General features: G+C 41.6%; 2 protein-coding genes across 2 annotated transcripts; both read left to right on the forward strand.

The window, feature by feature from the left end:
• Positions 1-1,898, forward strand: LOC110437215 (beta-galactosidase 6-like). The gene is made up of 3 exons (XM_021465578.1): positions 1-29; positions 1,211-1,547; positions 1,632-1,898. Exons 1-3 carry the CDS (start codon positions 1-3, stop codon positions 1,737-1,739), a joined length of 474 nt encoding a protein of 157 aa, XP_021321253.1. The 3' UTR covers positions 1,740-1,898.
• On the forward strand, positions 12,637-14,529 carry LOC8072195 (beta-galactosidase 6). The gene is made up of 3 exons (XM_002444031.2): positions 12,637-12,665; positions 13,848-14,184; positions 14,269-14,529. Exons 1-3 carry the CDS (start codon positions 12,637-12,639, stop codon positions 14,374-14,376), a joined length of 474 nt encoding a protein of 157 aa, XP_002444076.2. The 3' UTR covers positions 14,377-14,529.

Below are 16,447 nucleotides of genomic sequence, written 5' to 3' on the forward strand. Positions count from 1 at the left end.
ATGGCGCCGCGCGAGGGGAAGTGCGCCAGGTGGTGCCGCCGCGCGGCGACGGGAAGAAGGGGAAGGGCGCCGAATGCATGAATCTGTCATATGTGTCTCTCTACTTATCCGCATTGGTAGTATTAGTCAGGTCTCCAAAAGCAGTGTGTGCACTGCTATTTTTTTCTATGTCCATCAGGCAAAGATCGACTACAAAGAATCAAAGCAAAAATGATGAAGACATTGTATGTAGCCTGAGTAAAGGACACGCCAAGTTATCATGCCAATCAAACAAATCTCAGTTGTGTGCATTTAATTAAATTTAAATATTGAGAACCATGTACGAAAAGAATAAAAAATACAAAACCATTTGTATAAACAAATCTCAACCACGTTCACATTATCAATGTACAAACTTTTGTCAACCCTAAATATAATTTAAGCTTTGAGCATTTATTTGGTCTCAAGCATTGTTCACCCATTGTGATTTCTAATAAGCCTGCCAAACCTTTTTGATCCAAGTTTGTCAATCTCGTTGGAGGATAGTGGACTGCATCCAGTGGCTCAAGCACTACACAAAGATGTCAAACTTTTGTTAGATTTAACATACAGTTATAGATAAAAAATACTCCCTCCGTCTAAAAAAAAAGAAATCCTAGCATTTCACAACAACTAATAAAAGAAGAGAACGTGGTTGAGATGCACGTGTAGATTGAAGTTATCACTCCATATATTAAAAACAGAGAACAGAGGAATGATAGCCTTTCTGAGTTTCTAAATGATTAAGACTGAAATGCTATTTATGTAAACCTGTACCATTTGTTGACGAATTGTTTGAAGATAAAAATTGAACTCCTTTGTCACTGACAATAGGAAATAGGAAACCTTCACAGATACAGAATGAAAAAAACCTCCACTAAGTCAGATATTTGTTTAGGTGAGACATTTCATTGAACAGCATGTGAGTGCACTTCTTGCCTCCGACATTTAATCAAAAAGCGTGCCCAAAAATTTGTTTTCTCATAACGGACTGAAACCCAAAGGAACCCATTCCATCTCATCCTACACCATTGAACTGCATCACAAACCAGGAGTGTGTTCTGATATTGCCCAACAATATAGCAACTGTGACGCTGAGCACTTTAGCAGTGTGTTCTGGTATTGCCCAACAATATAGCAACTGCAGGAACTGAAGACTATTGATTAATTGGATTCTTACCTTGTTAAACAGGTACCATGTTCCCTGTTTGTTTCTTCAACCAGGCAGCAATGATATAGTCCTTTTTGAGCAATTTGGTGGTGACCCAAGCAAGATATCCTTTGTGATAAGGCAGACACGAAGTGTGTGCGCACAAGTATCAGAGGAACATCCAGCCCAAATTGATAGTTGGAATTCTTCTCAACAGACAATGCAAAGATATAGACCTGAACTTCGCCTGGAATGCCCAAAAGATGGACAGGTCATCAGCAGCATCAAGTTTGCAAGCTTTGGGACACCGAGCGGCACGTGCGGAAGCTACAGCCATGGAGAATGCAGCAGCACTCAGGCTATCTCAGTTGTTCAGGAGGTAACTATAAGCTGCTCCATTCTTATGTCTCAATGAACCAACTGATTCTTATGGGTTGCTAATAGTGTTACTGGGATTCTACAGGCTTGCATTGGAGTGAGCAACTGCAGCGTGCCAGTGTCGTCGAATTACTTTGGAAATCCATGGACAGGGGTCACAAAAAGCCTTGCGGTTGAAGCTGCATGTTCGTGACAAGTCTGATTAACATTGGTTCATAGGAAGCAAAATCAGTGGGGAGAATGTGAAACCTTCTCTATGTAGGCAAGCAGGCAAAAAGGAATAAATGTTCCCATCCTGGTCAAAAGGAATAAAAATATTCCCAACATTGCTATATCCAAGCTATTAGATGGTATGATTAGAAAGCATATTTCTTGTTAAGATATAAATTCATCCATCATGACAAAGAAGGTGATCCTTTTGTAATCCTTCTTGAAAAAATAGAATGGATTGAATTTCAATCAATTTGGGAATACAGGGACGTCAACAGCACTAACTGTGTATACATACCTGAAAGTTATCCGTGCAGATGTGGAATAGTGATGCTTAATCGGCCAACTGTGACAAGAGTTAAGGTTCAATTCTCACAGGCGAAGCTATATATTGTAGCCAGTTCTTCCTTCTTCTTCTTCTTCTTCTTCTTCCCCTCACAAAAAATCTTTACAACTCTGTAAATAAATCGAAAGTAAACCATCAGTTACTTTGGGTGCATAAAGCTTTGTGAAACTTTTGTGAGATATATCATTACAAAATTTATTTTAGCAGTCCACTGATATGTCATTCTAATATATGGTAATGGCAAAGTAATAATTGAGCCAAATGGAGTCTATCGTACAGCCAATTGGAAGTTATCGTAGATCACTGAAAAAATTCAATACCATGAGAAAGCATTTTTGGAGTCTATCTACTATGACAGGTAGCTCTGAGAAAGGAAGACAACTCAAGAGTAAGTCATGAAGAAGCACAACTGCACAAGTAACAAAAAGGTAGGTGCTCTTATATCATCAGAAAGGGATAGCAACTTCTAGCCGGTGATACAAGGTGTATTTATACAGAAAACAAAAAGGCAAAGCCAAGTCTGCACTTTTAAGATTAATAGTGAATTGAGTGTCATTCTGTATAATTAAGCCTGTATTTCTAAAAATGCCAGAAAAGAATGCAGCAAAGTTCATATAAGATGACATAAATTGGACATGGAACATTGTACTTCTACCCATGTTTGGCAAAACATTTTTTTAGCACGAATTACTACAGCAGTATAGAGTTCCAGCAGTATAAAATTACCCTCTCTTTACTCCAATTCCAGCAGCAGTATAAAATTATTATTATTTTGCCATGAATCATATGACACAGAGAAGACAAACTGAACAACAATAAGCATGCCAACGCCAGGTTCTAAACCTCTTGATAGGTTTCATGCACACAAACAAAGGTCTACTTCTGAATCTGTTTTCTTAACTGAGCAGGTTTTGATGAATATATCGTTTTGACCTGTGGATTGTTGCCTAGAAATTGCAGAACATGGATTTGGAGCTCTACCTAGCATCAACATTATTGTGTGTACAAGTTTTGAACAAATTTGTTGGCCGCCTGTTTCTAGCAAAGAGAAAAAACAAGAACAGTAAACATCAAACATGCGCTGGGCACTCCTATCAAATAAGGTATGAGAGCATCCGTCGAGCAGTTGCATCGGGTAAAAAATTGAAACAGGCCAGAGTCAAGGAGGGCTCAAACCTAGCGAGACGCTTCACTGACTTTGTTTGGTGGCCGTAGGTGCCGATGGTTAGGGTTTGGCACTGGCGGACGACAGCCGCACGGCAAGGACGACAGCCGCACGGTGGAGACGAAGGAGCAGTTCATGGTGGCGACGACGCATCCGGTCGCATCGATGACGGCGCTGGTGCACGGCGAGGGCGAATCTATTCGTGGAGGCGGCGGCGTGTCTAGTGGGTGAAGGCCGAAGATCTCAGTTCGCAGTTTGCCGCAGCACGGCCGCGGCTCCTCCCTGCCCAACACGGTCGCGGCTCTTCCCCGCCCAGCACGGCTGCGGCACAGGCGGCGCAGCCACGACCGCTCGCCGCCAAGCCCAGGACGAGCCGGACCCCGACGGCGGCGGCAGCGCTGCTGACCCCGAGGGCAGGGCCAGGGCGCGTGTGGTTGCTAATGCGTCGGCGGCGCCTGGTCGCGTGGGTGACGGGGTGAGCGTGAGCCGGTGAAGGCCGAAGATCTCAGTTCGCAGTTTGCCGCAGCACGGCCGCGGCTCCTCCCCACCCAGCACGGCCGCGGCACAGGCGGCGCAGGCACGATCGCTCGGCGCCAAGCCCAGGACGTGCCGTACCCCGACGACGGCGGCAGCGCTGCTGACCCCGAGATGAGGAGGGGATGGCGACGGAGCCGCTGAGCAGCAGTCGACAGCGCAGCCGCTGAGCGAGATGGCGGAGGCTCGCACGGAGGCGGAGCAGGATTTTTCGAGAGGGAGGGGAAGAAGGCTTGGCTGGTCAAAGACGAATCGGAGGAGATGTGAGGGCGTGGGGGTGAGAGCGGGAGGTGGCCTTGGGAGTAAAGTGAGAGCACGTTGAAAAGGGACTTTGGAGCGCTGTTGACGTCCCTGTATTGGCTTTTTAGGGGTAGAGATAGAGATTGCGTGTTCTTATTTATTCTCTGTTTATAATCACTTCGAAGTAGCTTGCATGGACATGCTATAACTTCTACCAATCAACTCCTACAAAATTGGCTAGAGAGAACAATTATTTCCGTGGCGGACAGGTTCAGTTACAGCCTGTATATTTCTTTCATTTTAATCTTTCCCTCTGCACTTCACATAATAGGATGCTATTTCTTTACTGCCATAGGACATGGTCGTGGGCACATCATGATTCATGAAACATCCTTAGACCAGAGACTATTGAATCACTTATGTATTTGTAGCGCCTAACCGGTAATAAAACATACGAGATTGGGTTTGGGACATATTCCAAGCATTTGAGAAGAATTACCGTATAGAATCTGGATATGTTGGTCTGAAAGATGTAAGTTCTCGTCATACCAACATAGTTGCCAACTTGTCAACCTTCGAAATGTTCTAATAGTTATTATTTTTTTATAATTTTTTTTGAGTATTTAGGTGAATACTGGTACAAAAGACGACATGATGCAGAGCTATCTGTACCTGCTGTTCTCCCCAACATCGTTTATCTCGTTCGATGAGTGGGTCTTCAACACTGAAGCCCACCCACTGAAAATAGTTACAAGGCATGACAGTGAAGGTGGCTCAGGCAGTGCAGAAAGTAAGGGTATTGCTGACTCTGTAATCCAGCCACATCCCACATGGAAGGAAGCATGGAAAACCTGAGTAGAAGTTGTCCGGTGCAAAGTACAGGGCTTTTGATTATGCCATCTGTGAAAGGAAATCCATCTTGATGGCAGCTTGGATTGAAATGGCGAACGTCACACTACCGTAGCATTAGGCCAGCCCCATTTGAGTCTTGGGTATTCCGTTTGGTGAGTCGTCACTTAGCTGTTGCCTCTAACCTAACCGATGTGGGCCCTCGTCAGTTGCCATGTAGGCATAGCATAGAGATAGAGGTCGCGCCCGCGCTACATGTCCCGCGCTGCCAGGAGCTTAGGACACTGGGAACCAGTAGTACCGCCACCACGTCATGCCTCGTCGGATAGGGTTAGAGATTTATGAATGTGGATTATGGAATTGTCTCCCACTCATGCCTCGTTCACTCACATGAAAAAAATACTTTTATTATACATGCTGTTATGTACATATTTCGATTTATCTTGGAAAAGAGTTTAGAAACAAGATAGGATTTTGTGCTAATATTTGGTGGTATGAGTCAATATGTATGTGGTCTGAAGATAAATAATTAGGTTCTCATTTGCAGCAACAACAAAATAAAATAAATTTCGGTAATCGAGCTAACATAGAATCTGTGTGGAAAAATGAATACAAGAATAGATTAAAAAGAATGAGAGAGAAATTTTATTTTCTAAATATAGAAATGTTAATATATTTGATATACATATATATAAATATACCTATATATATTTAGTGCATAAAAAAATTGGGTATTCATGAGAATACCAGGAATACCCTATGTATCCGCCTATGCGCTACACCCTGTCGTACAGCCTTACTGTCTCTCATGTTAAAGCGAGCGTTGCAGCAAAGGATAGCCTCTGACACACACAACAACCACCAGGGCAACGAGAGGAAAAGCAGCAAGTTGAAAAAAGAAAGCTGCAAACTGCTGCCATGGGACCAAACAAAATACTCCGTAGCTTCTCGTTGCTTGCGTTGTGAGATTGTTTGTCTTATCTCTTTCTCGTCTACATGGAATACTACTTTTGGTTGAGGCTAACAGCACTATTCACCTGTGTTGGTCATGCCCTTAGGCAGGGACGAAGCCAGAAAAAAAGTTAGAAAAGGCTAAATAAAAGTGCTTCATCGACTTAGCTCTACTATAACCCATCATAAAAAAAATATAATAGCTTAAAGTAGTTTTATATTGAAAACATCAATCAGGGATGAAACTCATAAAATAACTCATAAAAAATAAAGGTCTCAGTCCACTATAACTTATATATTTGTACTTAAAATTAGAAGAAAAATACTAGAAACTCCACTAGTACAGCAGCGGTAGGGGGGCTAGAGCCCCCCTAGCCCCACCGCTGGATCCGTCGCTGCTCTTAGGGCACACTGCTGGATGAAACTAGAGGCAGAATGTGTTGGATAGGAATATTTTTACAATGGTTGGAGAAGCGATGAGAACAATTGATGTGTCTATATCGGTGGGTCCAAAATATGAGAAGCGATGAGAGACGATGGGAGGCGATAGATGTGTCATATGCGTCATGCCGCCAACCCTCGCTTCTCAACGCCTCTGAAAGTGAGGGGATTAGGACCCCAAATAGATGAGCTGTAATTCCTTTTTTAGTTCTTTTTTAAAATAAAGGGTAAAAGGGTAAATGCACAATTGTAAAAGTAGTATAGTTAGATGAATAACTGAAGTAATATAGTTTGATGAGATTCTACTAATATTTTATTTCTAAGGCTTTTTTAAAGCTAGATTCATATACGACAAGTATTGATATCATTTTTATTTTTAGATTTTTAATTTATTTCTAGAAATTTAAAAGGATTTAAGACGTAGTACTGTTGTGGTCTTTGGCTGACAGAACCCATCTGCGTGCGTGCTGATACAGGGTGGATACAAATCCCAAATGCGTACGAAGTACCAAATTCATAAACGGTTTGATGTTTTGAAACCATTTTTACTTTTTATTCAGATTTAGAATTCAAAATATATACCGTATTCAAAATGCAGAATTTAATTTTCATATCCAGAATTTAAATTTCATGTTTCATAATCAAATCAAATCAAAATTTAGAAATATATACGTACGTATTGTAAAAGTGTCTTTGGCCAATAGGGCCAGCCAAATGGAGGCAAGCAACATAAGATGGAATTATATAGACCATTGTCTCCGTCTCTCCAAAGAGCCTATTTCTTTGCAGCCCTGAAATTATTTTGGGTATGGAATCATTTGATAAATTATATTGGGCTGGAATTGTTTCAGGCCGGGACGCTTAACCGAACAGGTGAGCTGGGACTAAAATTGAGAAGGCGCTGGGCCCTTGCAGCATGCAGCATGCGTTGACTGCTTGCTGCCTGCCATGTTGAGCAGCCATCGGGCCAAGTGGACTGCTGGCCCAAGCGTAGGGAGCGGACAGCGGAGGGAGGAGAAAGTAGCCCAAAATAGGTTTTGTATTTTTTGTGACAACTTTTGTAATTTCAAAATATTACAACCTCAAAAAGAATTTTGGGACAGAAAATGATTTCAAATGGAAAAGTCAGAACCAACAAAGTTGTACAAATCATCGAGATCTACAACTTTTATTTTACTCATTTTTCCATGTGACTTTGTTCGAACAATTCAAAATTTGAACTTTAAAATATGAGAACTTCGAATAAATTTTTTGGATAACAAATGATTTCAACTGAAAAAGTCACAAACAATAAAGTTGCAGAAATCGTCAAGATCTACAACTTTGAATTTGGTCATTTCTCCATCCAACATCATTTGAACAAAGTGGTAGTACACATGTTCACAATTGGATACGTCTTCATACTCTTCCCATATACTATATGAGAGATATATCAAATCATGAACAATGTGTGATGTCACTTTGTTAAAATCATTTGTGTTTTTTTATCTAACAATTATGTAACAAAACCATGCAAAAAATTAGAATTTTTGACCAAATTTAAAAGTATTATAATTATTTTATGTTAATTTAGGAATAGAACGATGAATTATTCCTCGCAAAAATGTAGAATTTCAATTGAAAATGTACTCATGCAAAATTGTAGACCCCATCAAGATCTACAACTTTGATTTAGGTCCTTTCTCCATATGAGTTTATTTGAAAAATTCAAAAATTTGAAATTCTAAATTCAAGAATTTCAAACAGAACTTTTGAGCACTAAATGACTTCAAATGGAAAAGTCAACAACACAAAAGTTATACAACTCATCCAGATCTATAACTTTTACTTTGGTTATTTCTCTACTTGATTTTGTTTGAACAATTTGAAATTCGAACATAAACTTTGATGCTTTTACCCTGCATACAGACTGTCGTGAAAAAAAGAAGTAACAGCGCTAAATATTGTTTAATTAGAGATTGTTCGAGTGGTAAGCTAACTAGGTTTTGGAGCATGAGCTTGCAGGACCAAATCCTTATGCATCACATTTTTCACGCCAATTTTGATGATTTTTTTCTCCTGCATCACATTTTTTACGCCAATTTTGATGGTTTTTTTCTCCTGCATCACATTTTCCTGTAACACCCAAAATTTTACTCTTTAAAATAGAGAAATATGATTTAATTAAATAATTTTTTGTGAGCATTATAATATAGGAAAAATAATTAATTTTTTGCGAAAATAAAATTTAATATAGGTTTAGAAACATGTTGATGCATTCATGCCGCAGTACTTATTTTTGTGATGTGTGAAATTATGCAAAAGAAATTTTGTTCAAAATTCAATTTGTAAATGCTTTTGAAAACAAGTTGGAAAAAATAATAAAAAAAAGAAATCCATCTCTCTCCCTTCCCGCTCACTTTCGGCCTGCTTGGCCCAATTCGAGCAGCACGCCAGCACCCTAACTCCCTCTCTCTCTCTCCCACTGACGAGTGGGGCCCACCTGTCGGCTCCTTCTCCCTCCCCCAACCGTTCCCTCCTTCTCTCACGCACAGGAAGCCGCAACCGGCGCCCCGCTCCCACGACGACGCACCCACGCCCACGTCTCTCGGTCTCTCGCGACTTAGAGTTGTTGCCGACCTCGCACCTCTCTCCCCCTCCTCTATTTCCGCACTCGCAGCCGCAATCAAGCGTCTAGACAGTAAGAAAGACCACCGCTGAAGCACTGCAGACCAGCCGCGCGACGTCCCGGTGAATCAAGCCGCCTCTGCCTCCTTTCGCTGTGCCGGTGAGCTCGCCAACTCCTTCCCTCTCTCTCTCTGCCTTTCCTGTCCGGTTGGTAGCCGCTAGGGCCTTCTCCGCGAACTCCGGTGAGCACCATGGCCGCCGGCTATGGCGCAGACCACGCGAACTTCTCCCGGCTGCGTTGAGGGCTGAAGCACGCTCGCCTTCGCTCACTCTCCCTCCCCGGCTTTTTCCCATGCGAAACCGTGGCCTCGGGAGTTCTCCCCGCGAGCTCCGACGGGTCGTTCATGGCGCCACCGTGAACCTCCGCGGAAACCGCCTCCCCGACCGCGCTTATAGTTGGGAACGGACTCGCATCGCTCTCCTCTCTCCGAGTGCTTTTGGAATCGAAAACCGTGCACCGTAGCTCCCCATCGGTTCGACTCCAGCGAGCTTCGGGTGGCCGGCCATGGTGGCCACCGTATTCTTCCCCGAGGCGCCTGTGTGCCATCCCCCTTCCTCTCTCTCTCTCTCTCTCTCTCTCTTTCTTTTTTTTAATCCAGCGCGTTCAAGCTTGATCCAACGACCAGAATCACTTGATACCCCTTCGTTTGACATTTTGTTAAATAGCCTCCCAGGAATCCTGTTTTCGTGCGCGCAGTCCTCGGCCAGAGGATTTTTCCAGGATTTCATTCATTTATTTAATTTCATTTAAACTCTGCTTTAATTATAGAATTGCCACCGCATTGTTTTAGCTATAAAATCGTCGTTTGAACTCTGAATCGATCCGTTCAAGTTGCGTTAGTTTCGTAATTTCGTAAGCTTCGCGTTGGTACCACTGTTGTTTAGGTTTACCACTGTTAGATTTCCTAGTTAATTACAAGTCCATAGATTGCTGTTGAAATCTCATTAAAAGTGTAACTTTCGCGTCGTAAGTCCGTTTTTTGTGAATTTTGCGTTGACGTGATCGTAGCAGCACGTAGATGATTTTGGAAAACTTTTATTTAATTTATTTACTGCTGGTGTACTATTCTAACTATAGAATTTGTTCTCTTGCATGTCTGTCTTGGTATGCGTGATGATTGTGATGTGTTGATCGAGCCCAGACGGTGAGGAGTATTTCGGGAGTCCGGAGCTGTTTGGGGACCAGCAGGACCAGCAAGACCAGCATGAGTACGTGAACTAAGGCAAGTATAGCATGGGCCTACCTTGTTGTCCTACTCATTTTAAGCATTTCACCATGCATGTGTATAATATTACAAACTATAAGGACATCCTAGCTGTTGATGACAAATACCTTGTTTCCGAGGGTCTTTATTGCATATGGGTAGAAGTGCTAGTGCTCTAACTCTAATTATATAGGACCTGAAATTAGTGATGGAACCATGGTTAATTGATTAAACATGATTATGATAAATGGAACATAGGGCTATGGTACAAATGACTGTTGGTCATGTTGTCCTAGACCCTGCGTAAGGACTTATCTGTCGGCAAAAGTTGGGACTTACAGTGCAACCGGGAGAGTCATCTGGCTCTGACTTTAGTTCTGTAATAGGATCTCTTCTAACTTGTTAGAGGTTACTCGAAAGGGCGTAAGAGGGGCTTGCCACTTTGGGTGTAGTACTGCCCCTATTTCTATGAGTATAGCCACGATGGAAATGTGCCATAGAAAAGGGGGATTTTCTACATCTGTCTGCCGAGGAAACCTCGTGGCCCTAACTGGTTAGAATAGGCCTATGGAAGGCTTCATAGTGTACCCTGCTCGCTCACCATGGTAGTGTTTGGGGTCGACGGACCTCGGGCATATGGGCAACACGACTCACGGTGAAAGTGCACAACCTCTGCAGAGTGTATAACTGTTATAACAGTCGTGCTCACGGTCACAAGCGGCCCGAAAAACTCACAGAATAACTGGTTACTGATGGCTTTAAAGTACATGGTGATGTATAATTATGCTTTAATGTGACTTAATGACTTACTATGGTTCTGATAACTGATCATATGGGATATTTGGGAGCTTAAGCATAAACTAATAATAATTAATGATAAAATACTGACCTACTAAAATGCTGATGCAGTATTCCCGTTTTGTACAGAACTTGTGTTTTTTCACATACTCTTTCTTAACTAGCATATGCCCGTACGTTGCTACGGAAGTAAAATTTCAATGTAACAATAATATAAAAACTCTGTGCCATCAAAATATATAGACAAACGTACTATTCTTATCCACTTGCAAATAAAAAATCATCAATTTCTAAGAAAAATCATCAATTTCTCATATGTATTCCTCAATATGTACTTTTTTAAAAAAATTTCTTGGCACGCAAATTTAACATCAATTCATCGAAACTATTTTCTTTTAAATTGGAATGGGAACATCTCATCGTTCGATGGGCATAAGGCTATATGAAGTAGAAAAAAATCTCTTTCGAACATGTTCTAACATAATTTCTGTATCTATAGTATTTTTTGGAACCCTGTATATATAAAGTCTATTTGTAAGATCAATGTTCCCAAGCAATATGACCAGCACATATGACGGTACACCATCTCATTCTCATAGAAACGACCTATCATCTTCGTATATTAATCATATCAACCCATTCGTTCTGCTCTGATAATATAGCTTGAGCTAGAAAAAAAAATACCCCTCTTATTTTCATTTCTTTTTTTCTTTTCTAATTTATTCTCTTCTCTCTCCATTTTTTCATTCTCTCCCCATTGTATCCTCTCAACACAGCCTCTTTCCCATTAAAAGTATCATTTTTGACTTTTTGTTCTTCTTATTTGACCATTCGTCTTATTCAAAATTTGTTATAAATATTATTTATTTTTTATGACTTGTTTAGTCAATAACCATGTTTTATTTATTTTACTATTTGCATAAAAAATTGAATAAGACGAACGGTCAAACAATAAAACCTAAAAGTAAAAAACAACACTTTTAATGGCACAGAGGGAAAAAACTAATAATTACTCAAACGTCCCAACATGTTAGAGGTATTTTCCTAATACCAGTTTAAAAAATAAAAGAAATTATGAGAGTTTCATATACATTAAATAAGCTGGCATGACATAAGAATGAAGAGAGAGATGATAAAAATTTTAGAGGATGAAATGAGTTTCATGAGTATGAAACTTATTTACACTGCTTTGAACATCTCAGAGTCTTGGAAACAGAAACATAAAACTTCCACTGTGATTGCTCTAATAAAATGCCTGATAAAAAGCATAAGGGTCCGAAACTCTGAACTCATTTTGAGGCGATTCTCCTATTCTATTTTTTTCGAGGGAAATTCTTCTATTCTAATAATAAGAAAGAAGAAAAATAATAGAGCTTCAGCTATTTGGACCAACGCAACTTGGGCCAGCCTTACGAGAGGCAGCAAATGGCCTAAACATGTTTAAAAAAAGTCCTAAACACCGAGCCCACAGCTTTGAAAAACCCTAGCCCAGCCCATGACTTACTAAAACCCTAACCCCCAAGAAGGAACCACCAACGGAGGCAGCAGCCTCATTCATTACCTGCCCGGCGACGACTCTGTACCGAGTTGCTGACGGTGAGCGGCGCGGACGACGAGCAGGCAGCCCGCGGCGTGTCACGGGAGTTCTAGGTGAGTCTGTTAGGAGGTTAGAGCGCTCGCCGCTATGGCGCCGCGCGAGGGGAAGTGCGCCAGGTGGTGCCGCCGCGCGGCGACGGGAAGAAGGGGAAGGGCGCCGAATGCATGAATCTGTCATATGTGTCTCTCTACTTATCCGCATTGGTAGTATTAGTCAGGTCTCCAAAAGGAGTGTGTGCACTGCTATTTTTTTCTATGTCCATCAGGCAAAGATCGACTACAAAGAATCAAAGCAAAAATGATGAAGACATTGTATGTAGCCTGAGTAAAGGACACGCCAAGTTATCATGCCAATCAAACAAATCTCAGTTGTGTGCATTTAATTAAATTTAAATATTGAGAACCATGTACGAAAAGAATAAAAAATACAAAACCATTTGTATAAACAAATCTCAACCACGTTCACATTATCAATGTACAAACTTTTGTCAACCCTAAATATAATTTAAGCTTTGAGCATTTATTTGGTCTCAAGCATTGTTCACCCATTGTGATTTCTAATAAGCCTGCCAAACCTTTTTGATCCAAGTTTGTCAATCTCGTTGGAGGATAGTGGACTGCATCCAGTGGCTCAAGCACTACACAAAGATGTCAAACTTTTGTTAGATTTAACATACAGTTATAGATAAAAAATACTCCCTCCGTCTAAAAAAAAAAGAAATCCTAGCATTTCACAACAACTAATAAAAGAAGAGAACGTGGTTGAGATGCACGTGTAGATTGAAGTTATCACTCCATATATTAAAAACAGAGAACAGAGGAATGATAGCCTTTCTGAGTTTCTAAATGATTAAGACTGAAATGCTATCTATGTAAACCTGTACCATTTGTTGACGAATTGTTTGAAGATAAAAATTGAACTCCTTTGTCACTGACAATAGGAAATAGGAAACCTTCACAGATACAGAATGAAAAAAACCTCCACTAAGTCAGATATTTGTTTAGGTGAGACATTTCATTGAACAGCATGTGAGTGCACTTCTTGCCTCCGACATTTAATCAAAAAGCGTGCCCAAAAATTTGTTTTCTCATAACGGACTGAAACCCAAAGGAACCCATTCCATCTCATCCTACACCATTGAACTGCATCACAAACCAGGAGTGTGTTCTGATATTGCCCAACAATATAGCAACTGTGACGCTGAGCACTTTAGCAGTGTGTTCTGGTATTGCCCAACAATATAGCAACTGCAGGAACTGAAGACTATTGATTAATTGGATTCTTACCTTGTTAAACAGGTACCATGTTCCCTGTTTGTTTCTTCAACCAGGCAGCAATGATATAGTCCTTTTTGAGCAATTTGGTGGTGACCCAAGCAAGATATCCTTTGTGATAAGGCAGACACGAAGTGTGTGCGCACAAGTATCAGAGGAACATCCAGCCCAAATTGATAGTTGGAATTCTTCTCAACAGACAATGCAAAGATATAGACCTGAACTTCGCCTGGAATGCCCAAAAGATGGACAGGTCATCAGCAGCATCAAGTTTGCAAGCTTTGGGACACCGAGCGGCACGTGCGGAAGCTACAGCCATGGAGAATGCAGCAGCACTCAGGCTATCTCAGTTGTTCAGGAGGTAACTATAAGCTGCTCCATTCTTATGTCTCAATGAACCAACTGATTCTTATGGGTTGCTAATAGTGTTACTGGGATTCTACAGGCTTGCATTGGAGTGAGCAACTGCAGCGTGCCAGTGTCGTCGAATTACTTTGGAAATCCATGGACAGGGGTCACAAAAAGCCTTGCGGTTGAAGCTGCATGTTCGTGACAAGTCTGATTAACATTGGTTCATAGGAAGCAAAATCAGTGGGGAGAATGTGAAACCTTCTCTATGTAGGCAAGCAGGCAAAAAGGAATAAATGTTCCCATCCTGGTCAAAAGGAATAAAAATATTCCCAACATTGCTATATCCAAGCTATTAGATGGTATGATTAGAAAGCATATTTCTTGTTAAGATATAAATTCATCCATCATGACAAAGAAGGTGATCCTTTTGTAATCCTTCTTGAAAAAATAGAATGGATTGAATTTCAATCAATTTGGGAATACAGGGACGTCAACAGCACTAACTGTGTATACATACCTGAAAGTTATCCGTGCAGATGTGGAATAGTGATGCTTAATCGGCCAACTGTGACAAGAGTTAAGGTTCAATTCTCACAGGCGAAGCTATATATTGTAGCCAGTTCTTCCTTCTTCTTCTTCTTCTTCTTCTTCTTCTTCTTCTTCTTCTTCTTCTTCTTCTTCTTCTTCCCCTCACAAAAAATCTTTACAACTCTGTAAATAAATCGAAAGTAAACCATCAGTTACTTTGGGTGCATAAAGCTTTGTGAAACTTTTGTGAGATATATCATTACAAAATTTATTTTAGCAGTCCACTGATATGTCATTCTAATATATGGTAATGGCAAAGTAATAATTGAGCCAAATGGAGTCTATCGTACAGCCAATTGGAAGTTATCGTAGATCACTGAAAAAATTCAATACCATGAGAAAGCATTTTTGGAGTCTATCTACTATGACAGGTAGCTCTGAGAAAGGAAGACAACTCAAGAGTAAGTCATGAAGAAGCACAACTGCAAAAGTAACAAAAAGGTAGGTGCTCTTATATCATCAGAAAGGGATAGCAACTTCTAGCCGGTGATACAAGGTGTATTTATACAGAAAACAAAAAGGCAAAGCCAAGTCTGCACTTTTAAGATTAATAGTGAATTGAGTGTCATTCTGTATAATTAAGCCTGTATTTCTAAAAATGCCAGAAAAGAATGCAGCAAAGTTCATATAAGATGACATAAATTGGACATGGAACATTGTACTTCTACCCATGTTTGGCAAAACATTTTTTTAGCACGAATTACTACAGCAGTATAGAGTTCCAGCAGTATAAAATTACCCTCTCTTTACTCCAATTCCAGCAGCAGTATAAAATTATTATTATTTTGCCATGAATCATATGACACAGAGAAGACAAACTGAACAACAATAAGCATGCCAACGCCAGGTTCTAAACCTCTTGATAGGTTTCATGCACACAAACAAAGGTCTACTTCTGAATCTGTTTTCTTAACTGAGCAGGTTTTGATGAATATATCGTTTTGACCTGTGGATTGTTGCCTAGAAATTGCAGAACATGGATTTGGAGCTCTACCTAGCATCAACATTATTGTGTGTACAAGTTTTGAACAAATTTGTTGGCCGCCTGTTTCTAGCAAAGAGAAAAAACAAGAACAGTAAACATCAAACATGCGCTGGGCACTCCTATCAAATAAGGTATGAGAGCATCCGTCGAGCAGTTGCATCGGGTAAAAAATTGAAACAGGCCAGAGTCAAGGAGGGCTCAAACCTAGCGAGACGCTTCACTGACTTTGTTTGGTGGCCGTAGGTGCCGATGGTTAGGGTTTGGCACTGGCGGACGACAGCCGCACGGCAAGGACGACAGCCGCACGGTGGAGACGAAGGAGCAGTTCATGGTGGCGACGACGCATCCGGTCGCATCGATGACGGCGCTGGTGCACGGCGAGGGCGAATCTATTCGTGGAGGCGGCGGCGTGTCTAGTGGGTGAAGGCCGAAGATCTCAGTTCGCAGTTTGCCGCAGCACGGCCGCGGCTCCTCCCTGCCCAACACGGTCGCGGCTCTTCCCCGCCCAGCACGGCTGCGGCACAGGCGGCGCAGCCACGACCGCTCGCCGCCAAGCCCAGGACGAGCCGGACCCCGACGGCGGCGGCAGCGCTGCTGACCCCGAGGGCAGGGCCAGGGCGCGTGTGGTTGCTAATGCGTCGGCGGCGCCTGGTCGCGTGGGTGACGGGGTGAGCGTGAGCCGGTGAAGGCCGAAGATCTC

The sequence above is a fragment of the Sorghum bicolor genome, chromosome 7 (genome assembly GCF_000003195.3).
Source record: "Sorghum bicolor cultivar BTx623 chromosome 7, Sorghum_bicolor_NCBIv3, whole genome shotgun sequence".
NCBI classification, from domain to species: domain Eukaryota; kingdom Viridiplantae; phylum Streptophyta; class Magnoliopsida; order Poales; family Poaceae; genus Sorghum; species Sorghum bicolor.

What these genes read in the sequence shown, in the direction of transcription:
- LOC8072195 (XM_002444031.2), top strand. Translation starts at nt 12,637, where the DNA reads ATGGCGCCGCGCGAGGGGAAGTGCGCCAG. An exon ending in CGCGAGGGGAAGTGCGCCAG is followed by an intron (nt 12,666 to 13,847) that starts GTGGTGCCGCCG and finishes CTTGTTAAACAG; the next exon opens with GTACCATGTTCCCTGTTTGT. An exon ending in CTATCTCAGTTGTTCAGGAG is followed by an intron (nt 14,185 to 14,268) that starts GTAACTATAAGC and finishes GGGATTCTACAG; the next exon opens with GCTTGCATTGGAGTGAGCAA.
- LOC110437215 (XM_021465578.1), top strand. Translation starts at nt 1, where the DNA reads ATGGCGCCGCGCGAGGGGAAGTGCGCCAG. An exon ending in CGCGAGGGGAAGTGCGCCAG is followed by an intron (nt 30 to 1,210) that starts GTGGTGCCGCCG and finishes CTTGTTAAACAG; the next exon opens with GTACCATGTTCCCTGTTTGT. An exon ending in CTATCTCAGTTGTTCAGGAG is followed by an intron (nt 1,548 to 1,631) that starts GTAACTATAAGC and finishes GGGATTCTACAG; the next exon opens with GCTTGCATTGGAGTGAGCAA.